The 15,146-nt window shown below is 45.4% G+C and overlaps 1 protein-coding gene across 1 annotated transcript in view; it reads right to left on the bottom strand.

Moving 5' to 3' along the window:
- Positions 1 to 15,146, bottom strand: part of LOC144768738 (uncharacterized) — a 376,353-nt gene that overhangs the window by 72,192 nt on the left and 289,015 nt on the right. The window contains exons 7-8 of the mRNA XM_078652621.1: positions 13,502 to 13,616; positions 4,451 to 4,575 (exon numbers count right to left, since the gene is read on the bottom strand). Coding sequence (XP_078508747.1) covers positions 4,451 to 4,575; positions 13,502 to 13,616 — 240 coding nt within the window. The remainder of the gene's footprint in view (positions 1 to 4,450; positions 4,576 to 13,501; positions 13,617 to 15,146) is intronic.

The following is a 15,146-nucleotide window of genomic DNA, read 5'->3' as shown; positions in this document are numbered from 1 at the left end:
GGGAAAAAGGACGGTGAGCACAATTAAGAGACAAAATAACAGGTCCCGCCATTGTGTGCCAGCCATCTTATTATTAAAAAACAACAGACCAGGAAGCAGCATTGCAGCCTTGATTGGATGACTGGTGTTATTGTGACACTAGTGACCTTTCCATGAGTCAGTCCTGTTTTATAGGCACACGGAGTTCACTAACTAGGGTGTAAGGTGAAGTGATTTTGGAATGACCTACAATATTACTGTGTCCTTTAAGATATAAGGGAGGGTGGCACACTGCGGGCAGCAGCTGAGTTCAGCAGGGCAATGGGGGACCTGTGACTCATCCCCCACCTTAGACTGTGTCTGTCTCCAATGCGCTCACATAGTCAACCATGAGCACTGGCTCCTGTAAGGTCGATGGCAGTAATGCTGGCAGTAATGCGCATGCGAACTCGGGACTCCGGAGTGGGGGTATCTCACTACAATAGAAACATTGCAGCCGCGGCCGCCCTAAAAATGGTGCCGCCTGGGGCGGTCCGCCCCCCTCGCCTCCCCCCTAGCTACGCCAGTAGGAAGACCACAGCCACAGAGGCGTCAGTTTTCCCACCTACGAAATCGTGGTATCAACGCTGATGACACCCTGCTATACATGAGGGATCCCAAAAACAATCTCTCCCCGGTTCTACGAGAGGTGGTGCACTATGGCGCACTATTTGGATTAAATGTCAATTGGCCAAAATCCATAGCCTTCCCGCTCACTCTGTCCACTTCACCATTTGAGATGGAGTACCCGCTGCTGTGGTCTGTTGATTCGGTTAGGTACCTTGGCATTAGATTGCACACAGATTCGGCAGTTGTTTTCCGAGAAAATTATGGGACAGCCGTAGCTAAACTAGAGGATGATGTCGAAACTTGGATTGGACTGCCGCTGTCGCTAATTGGTAGGGTCTCCATCATGAAGATGGTAGTGCTACCTAGATTGCTTTTCTTGTTTGCAAATATTCCAATAGTGCTTCCGCGCTCCTTTTTCGCCAGACTTAATAAATCACTGGTGAGGCCGGCTTGGGCGGGCAAGCATGCTTGTGTTCAATGACGGGTCCTCACATTGCCATACCACCTGAGGGGATTGAGTGCTCCTGATCTAGAGATGTATTACAGGGCGGTGCAGGGTGCGCAAGCGCACAGTTGGATTCACGGCGCAGATAACATACCATACCATATGCCTGGCATTGCTTATTACACCAGCAAGCTGGGGCATTGTTATATTCCCCAGAAATGCCTGTGGACTGGGCGATCTGGCTGACCCCCTGCAGTGATAAAGGGGTCCTTTCGCAAGCTCCGAGCGCTGGGCATTCACAAAGTGTGAGATCTGTTTTCAGATGGCGTCGCTAAAACATGGGACGAAGTCACAACCACTATAGAAGCACCCTCCCTGCTGCAGCGCTTCCAGTTCCACAGAATGCAAAGAGCACTGTGCCAACAACTAGGGGATGACATGGACAAGCCCCCTGAGGTGCGAAAACTATCGTATCTCATTAAAACTAAATCTCCCTGCAAACTAGTCTCCAATATATATAAATTGGCAATGTCCCAGAGGGCTAATCAGTATACCAAAGCCAGACTGGCTTGGCAACGTGACTTGGACATGTTAATTGATGTTGATATGTGGGTTTACTGCTGCACTAACACAAAGCGCATATCACTGCACGGCAAACACAGACTGATTCCTTTCAAATTCTATAATAGTGTGTACTATACGCCAGAGAGATTGCACAGGTATGGATTGAGAGAGGACGCAACCTGTGACAGATGTCATTCCCAGAAGGTTGATTTTATACATTTAGCATGGGGTTGCCCGGGTGTATTTCAATTCTGGGGAAACATTTTCAGTGAAATGTGCACTATTGGGGAGTTGGAGATGCCCCCTGACTCAGCGGTGGTGCTGCTGGGCTACTCTAAAAAATTGCCGAAGGCAGCTCGTAGATTGGTAGATCTGGGACTGCTGGTGGCAAAGCGCAGAGTGGCAATGTGTTATAAGGGGACCTTTGCCTACAGTGTTGCAGTGGTCATGCGATGTTCTTTATTGCAGCACACAATCAGAAAACTTCAGCAAACTACTTCCTGCGCGAAGCAGACCAAAGAACTTCTGGGGACTCTACACCACATACCTGAAAGGGGGGGGGGGCACAGTTGCAGAGACAACGACAGGGGTAGAAGTGGGAAACAGTGCTCCAGCACCATAGAGGTCATGGCTAATAGGTGGATCAGGATGTGCTCTGCAGGCAGGGGATAATGCTGAGTTCAGATTAATAGGTGGGACTGGACTAAAGAGAGGGAATTAGTGGAGGGAAACAATGATGGCGGGGGAGCTGGGTCTGATTGGCGACAGAATTAGAACCTTGTGGTCGTGTTGGAATACTACTGTGGGAGTCCTGATGGCAAAAGGCTGAGCTGACACCTCTTTGTTTGTTTGTTAGGAAAATGTATTTTTGAGATTAATTTAACATTACAGAAATGCAACGGACACGCTTTGTACATTGACCGGAACTACATCTCTTAAGAACAACGCTTCCCAGCCTCCGGGATGTGGGTGGCGATGCTGTGAGATGTGCCTTATGTATATACGTGGCCGGCCTCAGGGTTGTCGACGAACTGCTGTGTTTGTCAGCGATATTTTTCATAATAAAAAATAATTTAAATTGTTTTTAAAAAAGGTCCTGAGGCCCTCCCACTTGGTGACAAGGCGTAGCGTCACTCATTGCCTCAGACCTGAGTGCTTCAGTTTTAAGCCCTGATGTGCCCAGGGCCAAGTGTCAATCAGTGACACTTCATCACAGAGTGGGGTGAGGTCAGCAGTTCACTGACCCCATCCCACTCTGTGATGAGGTTGGAACTGCTGCTTTCCTTCATTGGCTGACCTTGGGTAAGCAGACATTACCGGCTGCCACTGACTGGGAAGCAGAAGCCCTTTCATCTATTTCAGAAATATATTATTATCAAAAATCTGTAAAAGTTGTGAACTGTTTTGAGCTACCTGGTTATGATGGAATTGCGCAGAGACGCTGAAAGACATTGGATTCATGAAATGGATTTGGCACAATATTGATTATAAAAAAAGATGTCAGAATTCTACTATTATGAGTTATTACAGGTGAGTTCTGACGTCACAACGCCTGCTGCTAGAGCCAGTAGCCGAGGTGAATGGCAAGTCAGGTCACGGAGCAGCTGCTTAAAGCAATAGAAATTAAATGTTGCTTTTCTGTATTCTTCTCTATTTTTCTAGCTTACTGTGACTAGCAGAAGGAACATGATTATTTTTGTATTCCTTAGATAATTATAGAGAAGTTAGAGCCTTTCTACATGTTTGTTCACGATCTGAGATATGGCAGGTTTTTTACTGAATTTTATTGACATATTTCGGATATCTAACAGGTTTATTGATTTGTTTAATTTTGCACAAGAGGCTCTATTTTTAGTCTTCGTGTTTGCAAACATGCTCACTTTTTCTGAAAGAGCTACACAACAAGGGTTTAAATGGTTTTGGGGAAAGGTGATGGTGTGACCATATATTTTATGTAATAATGTACCCTATCTTTTTATTACCTTATAAAGGAACTCACCCTTCAGTCTCATCCACTATAAGTATGGAACTCCTTGGCGACTTGTGACATCCTTAGAATCTAGGACACGGGGGACTTTACACCTTATATGCAGTTTGAGAAGGTCAGTATCTCAGAATCCCTAGCCAAATGACTGGATGCCCTCCAACTTCTAAGTACACAGACAACCAGTGTTTCCTGAACTAGCAGTTGAGACCCCCTCTTAATGAGTTAAGTTGCCCTTGCATTGGTATTGATTGCCGTTCTTGCTCAAAATGTCCTCGCCCAATCCTTCTGACCCAGATGCAACAACCGTCACAAAGTAGGTGGCCTTTTCCAGTAATGTTCCCACCTATGACTGTGACAGTAGTCTAATCTTCAGTGACCTTGGCTGCATTGCATGGCAGACTGGACAGTAAATTATCATATATAAATATTAAACATAGACCTTGCATAGGTCAGCGAGAAGAAGCAGCCACATCAAATACATTACCTCAATATTCCCTTTTAACTGCATTCTCAGAAAACAAAGGCAAGTATTTATAAAAGCCAATCAAAAACCAAATATTTGACTGAAAAAGAATCCATCTGGGTAGAGAGATGACCAAAGAAAGCTAAAATTAGGAGAAGCCCGTCTATGAAACTAGTTTGGGGTTGGGATGCATCACAAAGGTGGGTGGGGCGTTTGAGCTTGAGCAGTTAGTGATCCAGCTGGGGTCATCAGTAAATCATTTAGGGTGACATCATCTTTTATGACTTATAACCTTACACGTCCCTCCTTACAATACAAGCACTTCTCATCTAGTTGTGAAGGAGCAAGAACACAGTGACAGAATGCATCCCAAAATGGCAGGTAACAATGAGTAGTAAGTTACCTATCACAAAGAAGCTCATCTTCTGGCATTTTTCCAGCACGACCTCCATTGATCCTTCTGGTAAAATGTTCACTTTCCATAGAGGCACCGAGAGAGCTTGGGCGATGGTGCTGCGGAACTCATATCTGTGCAATAGAAAAACAATTTAGGTAAGACATGGGTTCATGTGCCATGGCTAACACACAACACTAACGGCTGGGAGGCACACAATAGTCAGCGTTCATTTGACAGAACCAGATCTCTCAGTGGCGTAACGAACCTTGAGGGGGCCCCCCTACAGGGTAAGTGAAGGGGCCCCCTCCAGACTCAATCTAGAGCTCCCCAGCAGAAGTGCGGTGCTGACGGGGCCCCCTGGAGGGTGAGGGCTCCCCCGCACAGCGGGGGCTGCAGGGGCCTGTGTTACGCCCCTGAGATCTCTGGTGTTGGCAGGGCCAGCGCTGGGCATGGACAGAGTGGGCCACTGCCCATGGCCCCGCAGTCAGCTTTCCACCTTGGGGCCTTGCACAAATGCGACACAGTCAGGCCACGCTATGAAAGATACCACCTTGCAAGTGCACCACCTTAAGGGGCCCCTCCCCTGGCCGCACTGCTATGGTGGAACGAGCAAAGCCGGGGGTGGGGGGCAGTCCCAGTTGCAAGAAGGCACAGTCCTCAGTTTTTACCAGCAATTAGGCCTCCTCCCCCACCCACACAGAGGCACAGAAGGAGAACTATCGCCTGGCTGTTTAGCTCCCTGGCAGTCTTAACCCTCTTTGGAGAGAAGCAACCCTTACACCTTCATCCCTTTATGAGCTGTTAAGAGGTGCTTGTAGGTGGCTGAGAGGGAGGGGCTGCAGCTTCAGGAGCAGGGGATATCTATTGAGATGCACAGCCCTCAATGGGTCAAGTCTATGCAAATTAGAGGGACCTTGCACATTCCCCTTCTGCCTAGGGCACTAAAAATCCTAGAACCAGCCCTGGGTGTTGGGGGTGTCAATACACCAACAGGTGCATAGCTAGCAATGATAACAGCTCATATAGTGGCCAAGGAGCCCAGAGCTCAAGGGTCCTATGCACTGGCTGCAGACATGCACACTACAGTTCTACGGCCCATTTACTATAGTGGGAGAGATGCCATTTAGACATGAGTGGGTGAGTGGCAAGCATTGCCTCTGCTCCCCTGGCAGAAGACCATTTGCCATATAATAAGATCCAGTGCAGAAGTTGCACAGAAAGCAGGGACGTTTGTGGCACTGCTCCTTTGTTGTTTAGGCCTTGCTCAGCTTTAAGATCCATTTTTTTCAGAAGAAAACACCAAAGCAGAGGTTTATTTCAGGAACACCAAAACTAAATGGCTTTAAAACGCTGGGAGTTTTCTTTCAGCGTCTGGGGGTCATTTTAATTATCCCTATTCAAGACTTCTAGGCATTTCCTAGCGGTCCCAAAAAAGAAATATTTATATCGGAAGGACCCTGCTGGATTGGGTGTTCCTTTTGCAGTGCACGAATTAACTGCCCTGTTGGGAACCAGCCATCAGTTAAAGGTTTCCAGTGGCAGAGACTGCTTTGAAGCTGGAAACCCGACTCTTTGCCCCCCCCCCTATGAATAAGGCAGTCCACAAATGTGGTACAGCAGGAGTCCTGTTTATTTATAGCACAGCTTCTGCTCTACCAACCCCTAAATGAATCCATGGGTCATCAAAAGCTGACCTTGGTCCCAGAATGCCCTCAGATTCCTGTCATCAGCTTTTGTCATCCCTTGTGCAGCGATCTTTACAAGTTCAAAATCAGCTGTCCTTCAAGGAAGGGCTTTCTGCTGCACTTATCACTTTACTGGCAGCCACACAATATTCATGAGAAGGCAGAAAGAATAGACGAGAGTGGAAGGGATGTGGTCTAATGGACAGAGCTGCTGACTTTGGAACTGGGGAACCAGGAGGCATATTTATGAATATTGTGGCACAGAGCAGCACAGCAAGTCACCTTGCTGTGCTGCCCTGCATCACAGGGAAAGGGCAGGAATGTGCCATCTTGATCCCATACAGCACATTCCTGTCCATTCCCCTGCACTGGTGCCATGTTGGCTGCCTAGCGCCAATGCAGGCAACCTTGCACCATGGTGCAAGGGTGGTGTTGTAGTTAGGATTGTTTGTGTCCAGAAAGGGGGACCTTCCTGCGAAAAAACAGTCCTGAAAGGCTTTTTGCTCTATCTATGCGTGCTGCAGAATGCAGCACATAGAGAAAGAGGAAAAAAGAAGGAGAAATAAAGAAAGGAGGTGTTTCTTTTTGGTGCATCTCCAGGTTTACAAGTCCTTGTAAACCTGGGAATGCACAAAAAACCATAGGAGTTGCATTGGAACACCCATCACAACGCCCATGGAAGGCCTCCCTTACGCAGAGTAAAGCAACACAATGATTTGTGCTGCGCTGCCTTTGAGTGGTGCAAGCATGACGCAAAGCTCTCGTAAATATATCCCCAGGTTTGTTCCCCGGTGTTGTCACAAATCCTGTGATTGTTTTTCAAGTTCTCTCATTATGTCCCTTAGATTATCTCTCAATTGTCTCAGAATCATTTTGGAAGGAGTAGAAGAATGGAAAAAGGAGCAGTTTCACAGATCTCACAATCTCAGGCCTTAGGCCGCAGAGCCCTTAAGGGGTGCCAGTATGGAAGACCATGGAGCAGGGCCTTACCACTATCCAAATACATGCATACAAGGGCTTGAACAGCAATTTTCTGGAAGAAACTGTTTCACTTTCTTCAGAAGAGAGAGTGAGAACTAGGACGCCTTTGTTTTACTAGCAATGTGTTCCTTGAGGGATGAGGCTGGTGTCCAGGGTAAATCAAACTTATTTGGTATTTCTCAAAGTTGAGGTTCAAAATCATCAAAATTCTTGAACTGTTGCTTATTTTATGTTGTTGGCAATTAACATGAATTTTGTCCTATCCGGGTTGAGCTTCAGGTAGGCCCTGAACAATCAGGTCTTGATGATGAACAGCCACTGTCTGACATGCTGAATATGGGAAGCAGAAACTTTCAAGTAGAGCTGTGCATCATTGGCGTATTGATGAATCTTGATGCTGTTATCTGTGAGTTGAGCATCAAGCGGCTCCGTGAAGAGGTTGAAAATGACGTGGGGTAAGCATGAAGCACTGGGGGACTCCAAAGATGATAGGGATCTTTTGAGACCTGGAGGTGACCATGTGAACAAACTAGTGTTGTCTGGAAAGGTAGGAGGAGAACAAGTAATGTACATGATCAATGGATGCCATTCGATATCCCATGGTACATGAGGGTGGGATGGTAGACTGGGTCAAAGGCAGCTAGTTGGAGACACTAAGCGCAAACACGCAGATGACACTGGGGTTGATCTAGACGCCTTAGCTGCCTCAAGAAGGCATTTATTGAATCCCAACCCCCCAACCCACAGGTAATTCCAACTCCGGGTACCTTGGGAGGTTCCTCTTTTTTTCCCACTTCCCCGACCCCTTAGACTGGGATGATTCCCCTAACATCTCGGATGGGGAGGGCAAACGGAACAGGCCCTGGCACCCTTCTGGCAATCCTGGGGGTCGGGCTACACCGTATATGCCTCTCCAGGCCCCCAATGCAGATATGCTGGACCCTGATGATGTGCTGCAGCCTCGTTCTGTGGAATGGTCCCCAGCACCAAAGGTGGCTTCTTATGTAGGGACTCGACTATGGAATACGAATGACAAGGAGGTACGTAGCCACTTTCGGGCAGAGTGTTCTCGACCCTACCTAGAGGGCAAAGTCCCTCTCACACCTTCAATTGATGCCTAAATAGCTACCTTTCTAGTGAAATTTGTGAGGGACTGCAACAAAGAGTTAGACCATTCCTGGCGCTCAAGCCAGGATAAGTTATTGGTTGTTGCAGGGCCCCTGTCCAAGATCCTGGATATAGCTGAAGATGCCAAAGCATGTGTACCCTCATTTTCTCAGATACATTGTCTAGTTAGGTGCAGAGAGCTATGATATTCCTAGGGAATGCTAGCTGCATGATGGCTACAGAGAAGCGCAGAATCCTTTAAATTAAAATTGACCCGAAACTAGGTGAGTAGATAACATCTGAGGTGGGTCCCAATATGCAGGGGAGCAGCGGCGGCTCCTCCCCTAAGGCAGAGGCGCGTCACCCCACTGGTTTTTTGCAGATAAACAAAGGGAAAATAAAATGATAATAACTTGCGTTATTATCATTTTATTTTCTCCTACTTACGCAGCGTTACGTGGTAGGCAGCACCCTTCTAAGTGCGCAACGACTGCTTGGCCAGCCCTCTCAGGCTGTCCAAACAGTATTGCACACTTCGCATGTTCTCCATGCAGGCTGCATTGCAGCCTACGTAGAGAACATGCCCAGGCATCCAGTCAGCGTCTGAGCCCCGAAGCATGGCGCTCAGACCAATCACAATGCTGCAAAGACAGCTTTGTGATTGGTTGACTTGGAGCCTGGGTGTGCTTCCTGTGGCTGAGCGAGGGAGGACTACAGAGAAGAGGTGCGGTGAGGAAGCAGCGAGAAGGTAAGTTTTTTTTTTTTTTTACACCCGCTTCCCCCATCATCCTCCCCCCTCCTGCCCGCAACCTCTGACCCAAACAGGCCGCCGTTGCAGGGAGCCTCTTTGGAGATCCCATCATCCGCAAACTGGGAAGTTCATGAACATATTTAACTGCCTTGATAAAGCTGAATCCTCTATAAAAGGATTTTTAACTCCCGTGTTTTTACCAGTATCGGGTGTGGTTGGGGGCGCTGCACCAGCCGAACCTTTCATTAAGCCTTCACTAGGGGTGGGGACATCTGACAAGGACAGTGGTAGGACCCCAGCCTTTTCAACAACTTTTACCCAACCGGAAGTTAGCCCCGTCGAAGAGAGTTGAGAGGATCTTCCAGGGTCAACATTTCTTTAGTTATTCAGGTTAAAATGGTCTAAACATAATATGGTGGTTTTAAACAAGTACAGACACTAAAAATTAAAGACCGGAGTAATGTGCTTCCGCAACTCAATTTCAGCCTTATAGGAGAGCTCTTTGAGTCTCCTTTGTATAACAGGGATCTTTAGTTCTTAATTCTTGGTTCGATATTACTTTATTTTGATACACTTTTTTCTTTAAATGACACATAACTGGGAGCTTGGTTATGTTTCCATTAGCAGAAAAGTGCAGATATTAACACAGTAAGCTAACTGGTGAGTACCTACTAGCATCTCTCCTGGTGTAGCTTACGTGAGGCGTTTTCTTGATTCAACTCACTTTTTGAGACCTGCTTAGTTGTCAAAGTTCTGAGGGTTTCCGGCTTGCTGTGATTGGTTTTAAATATTAAAGAAGACACATATGGCGGTATATCACTAGATAACAAACCCTGTCCCACCAAGAAAAGAAATTCTGTGACTTTCCCTTACAATTTAAACAAACTAATAATAATAAATACATGTTATGTGCAATCTGTAACCAGGTCTTTGTATATTGACATTATTGAGTGGAGGGCGTTCTAGTTTTTTGTCCCTCTTTTGCTCCTTCTTCTTTTAAAAAAAAAAGAAGCAATGGTTCTTATAACAATCCTCAAGGTAAGTGTACAATATTCTGAGGGGATCAGATTTGGGGGCAGATTGGTAGAGTTCTTTCACAACTGGGAGGCTCTTAGATCAGACGCTTTTGGTCTATCTTCCACTCCATGGTGCTTCCCCAAGGTTTTGAAGCCTGTGGTAGAAAACTTGAGGTCCTGAGGTATCAGATTAATAATCTGCCTGGACGATATCTTCATTATAGATCAATGTCCAGAGCCCCTGTCTAATCATCCACAGAAGACTATCAATCTCCTGGAATCTCTTGATTTCATGATCAATGAAAAGAAGTCTTCTCTGACTCCGACCTATTCCTTGCAATTTTTGGGGTTCGTGGGGGATTCAGTCATAGCCACCCTGGGTTTTTCATCTCAGAAGCTTACCGAAATAAAGTACTAACTAAGGAAAACTCTGGCCAAACCATTGACTTCCCTGCATCAACTTGCCCACATAGTGGGCCTTTTGTCTTCGTGGCCCTCTCCACTATCAGGCATTGCAACGCCTCAAGATTATCCACCTTCAACAGGGTCTCTCTTACTTACAATCAATCCCCCTCTTGGAAGAGGCAAAAGAAGAAATGCAATGGTGGATCTCCCGCATGGAGGCCAGGAACGGCCGTGCCATTTTCGGTTTCGGTTCCCGACCCCATCTCGTGATAGAGTCGGATGCCAGCAGTTCGGCTTGGGGTGCTCGCTGCAGAGGGATCCCTTCACATAAACTGTCTGGAACTGATGGCAGAATCCTTTGCCCTTGAAGGTCTGGAGCAAAGACAAGGTCCAATGTTGTGTCCTTCTCATAATGGACAATGTAGCAGTTGTTTGCTACATCAACCTCTTAGGAGGAACGAGATTGAAGACCCTCTCAGCCTTGGCTCCAATATTTTGGACCTACTGCCTAGTCAATCAGATCTCAGTCTCAGCAGAACATCTTCCAGTAAAATAGAAACCGTTGGCGGACTGGCAATCTCGGCACTGGCAGGATGCCAGTCTATGGAAACCACACCCACGGGTGTTTCAGGGAAACCAGTCCTATTGGGGTCCGTGTATGATGGATCTGTTCGCCTCACGGTTGGACAGATACTGCAGTTGGCATCCAGATCCAAATGTAGTAGCAACCCATGCTTTTTATCCAGAATTGGAGCAAGGAGAAATGTTAGTTTCCACTGTTCTCCATGATCATAAGACTATCTACCCAAATGCGGAGACAGCAGGCGGACTTGGTGGTAATCACCTCAATTTAGGGGCCTCAAATTTGGTTTCCAGTTCTGATGGAGCTTTCTTGGATATTTCCAATCCCTCTACCCCCTATTTCCGTATCTCCCCCGAGATCCCCATGGGAATCCTCATCTCCTTATCCTAGCAGGTTCCCTTTGTCTCATGGTGTGGAGGATTCCGGGAATGTAGGAAAGTCCCAGGTATTTCACAGGAGGCTGCCTCCTTGTTCGCCAAGGCTTGGGCAGATAGCACGAATAAAAGATACCACTCGGCCTGGTCTCAATGGCTGGGTTGGTGTCATCAACGGCAATTGGATCCTGTGGGGTTGGAAGGTGTTCACATTTTGAATTTCCATACCTCCTTAGCTTCAGAAGGTTTGGCATACAGGTCTATTAATACCTTTCAATCAGCTATCTCGGCAGACCATTCACCATTGAATGGTATTCCTGTAGGAGAACATCCATTGGTTTGTAAACTTCTTAGAGGCATTAGATTATCCTTCCCTCCTGAACCCAGGTATTCTACATTATGGAAAGGTAATTAGGTATTAAGTCTTTTTAAATCATGGACTTTGAATAAATACTTGTCAAGAAAGCAGATGTCAGCAGAATTAGCTACCTTACTGTGTTTGGTGTCCTGTCAGAGAGTCTCAGACGTGCGAACACTGGACATATCAGGCGGAGTATTTACTCCAGATGGAGTGACTTTTCATATTTCCAGGAGAACAAAATGCAATTCAAAAGATGTTTTATACCTGACTTTTCCAGATGTTCCACAGTTGTGCATGTACGGACTATAAAAACCTATGAGTTTATGACTCATTACCCTCACCAAACCTCACAGAGCGGTTTCCTCCCCTACTATTGCCAGGTGTGTCAGATGTGCCATGCAAGAAGCTGGTATTGACACTTGAAAGGTCAGAGCTCATTTAGTCAGAGGGGCCATGGCATCCAAAGCCTTCTCTTTGGAAGTTCATTTAGCAGCTATCCTTAGTGCAGCAGGCTAGTCCTCAGATTCTACTTTTAAGAGGTATTATTTTAAACAGTCCCTGGCATCTCTAGTGGTCAAAAAAGCTTTAAATTAACCAAATCCTCGCCTCCGGTCCTTACATAGAATGAAACATTTCCTAACTATAGTAACAGGAAGTTTCAATTCTATTAAGGACAAGAAGGAGAGGATTAGCCCCCCTACTTTTAAAATTAAATATTTTGCACCTACCCTTTGAAGGAGTTATGTAGAGATGATTTATTCAGACAAATGTATACGTTTACAGTTAATTTTTTACTTGTTTCATTCTGAATCCTTCTTATGTTTACTTACATTTGTTCCAAAGGATTTGTTCCAATATGTCACTGTCAACCAGCATTTTATGCTGCTTCCTCTGAAACAATTTATTATATAAGGGTAATGTCTTTTCAGGGACAGACTCCTCTAAACAGGATAGAAGTCCAGACTAACGGGCTGTGTTCACAGGAAGGGGGAGTGGGATAGAGCGTCTGCAGGAGGTTCTTGAGAGACGTGGTGGGCTTTGATTGGATGGACTGTTTTCTGTTTCTTTCCCAATGTCTCATCGGAAATGAAGTTTATACAGTTTAAATAAAGAATGTTTAATGGCTGCTGGTTACAATGAAGTGCAGAAAGATCAGCCTATTGCTGCCTCTGTGTCCTTAATTGAATTGAAACTTTCTGTTACGATAGCTAGGAAATTTATCATTCTTGCGGGTTTCCCACTTGCTTCCTCCCAGTTCAAGCTCTTACTCTCACCTGGACACAAAAATATTTGGAAGGTGGGCAAAGGAGACGGCTACGACCAGTGTCTCAGCAATAGTAATGGTTTTTATAGCCCTACCTGATTTTCAACACAAGTGATTACAATGAAGTATTTTTTCTGACTTAGTCAAATAAACAACAAACATTTTCTACTGTGAGGCTGGTTCAAAAAGGGGCCCGCACTCGGGGGAGGCCCCAGAGATGGGGGGGGGGGGGGAGGAGTCTCTGCACATAGCGTTGAATCTGCGCATTGAATTCTCATTGTAGAGATTTTGCCAGGAATGGGGACACTCCCCCACGACTGTGGGGCCTCCGCCCCTTTGTGAATCTGGCCCTCAGTGTCCCTAAAACAAATGTAGTAGTTCAGTGGGATATGGCCAGCCCTCTACCCGAGGCACTATTTTCACATCTCCACAACACTGGAAGACAGAGCATATGTTGAGTAATGTATTTGTGTTTCAAAGCTTTGGTTATTGCTGTACTGGACGCTATAGAACATTTGTTCTGCACATACCTGCTAAAAGTTGTCACAATGGGAAAAACAAGGGTAATCACGGGGCCGTCAAAAGTAACTGTAGAACAGTCCAGCACTTCTTGGCCACTTTTCAGCAGCATTCCTCGACCAACAACTAAAAAAAAGAAAAGAGGCAATCCTTCGTTAGGTAACATAACTAGGTTCACGGGTTATTGTCTTCACATTACATGCCATGTTTGATGGAGCTTCAAATCTCACTTCTATCTTTTAGTTATTCCAATGCAGCACAGTATATCCTAAAAGGCACGAACAGCCATGGTCACCTGAATTTACAGTGCCTCTTGAAACTGTTGTTTTAAATAGCTTTTTTACCAACTCACAGCGGCTTTAAATACTGGGTGTCTAGCTTCCTGATTGAGAAGAGGGACCTCATGACTTCAGTGATTAGTTTCGCATCTAAGATGGTTTTAGGTTTGCATTAGGCCTAACTCAAAATATATTTTTTTTCTATGAATGCAGTTCTACTTATATACTCTTATTTTGTGTCACTCTCTTATACAGCAAATTTCACAGGAAGCAGCCCTCCATTCCACTTCTTGAAGAGTAACCACATGTTTGCAATATTTGATTATCTCCTCATGCCCTTCTGATGCCTAATAGCTAATTCCAAGCCCAGGGAAGTCATGAAATATGGCACGTTTGTCAAATACTTGGAGTTTTAACCTACATTAAAATCACTGAGCTATTTTGAAATGTTTCACCTGCTTCTGAATTTTTTACATGGGCTTAATTACCCCAATGCTTACTTTTATGTCTAGCTTATAGTGGCAAAATTACCCTGTTGCTTAGTCCCTTTATCAGATGGACCTAGGAGATAGTCGAATCCGTTACGTATTAAGGTTGACTCGGAATATAATTATTTTATACCATTGCACTTACACTTTGTAGTCTTTTTTTATTGTCCACTCTCAATTTCAGGATTCTGCACTTTCTCCTGTTTGTTTTTCACCTTCTCCCACTGATTCACTGATTTATTCATTAGCCTATGTTTTTGTACCAGCACCAATGGAAAGCAGTTGCTATTGAAATATCACCCTGCCTCCAGAAACAATGCCCCCTATTGCCTCCTGTCCTTCAATGAGTAGATAACCAGATTCAGGTTCAATCTTAACATATAAAAAAACATGTTGCACTTAGTCTAGGAGACCTGTGCACTTTTGTCAGACATATTGGAATCCTCCGTCGCAGTTGACAACCTGAGATAATTTTGGACCAAGATTGATACAGCTATCTCCATAATACCAACAAATTTAGCAGTGACAGAGTCAGGCATTTCTCTGTGTAATGAGGCTGAGACATGTCTTTCCCATACATAGTTATGAAAACAAGGCACAATTGACCCTTTGTATATGTTGAGGTTGACTATGCTAACTAGGGTGACCACCTCCCTCCAGGTCATTATGCACATTGTTCACAGCACTGTCACTTGTATGAAAGCCTAATGCATTCTGGATGTTGTAGTCTGTTTTGCTTCCACTTACCTAATTAGACTAGCATACCCAAAATCAATGACTTGTATGTGAAAAGTTCAGGACTAGGGGCATTCACTAGAGTGCTGAGTGTTTTTTGGGTTTGCCACAAGACCTCGACTCTCAGCTGCAAAGTCAAGCATAGTAGTACTGCT

Source organism: Lissotriton helveticus, chromosome 7 (genome assembly GCF_964261635.1).
Source record: "Lissotriton helveticus chromosome 7, aLisHel1.1, whole genome shotgun sequence".
Lineage (NCBI taxonomy): Eukaryota > Metazoa > Chordata > Amphibia > Caudata > Salamandridae > Lissotriton > Lissotriton helveticus.
This window is presented reverse-complemented; position numbering and strand designations above follow the sequence as displayed.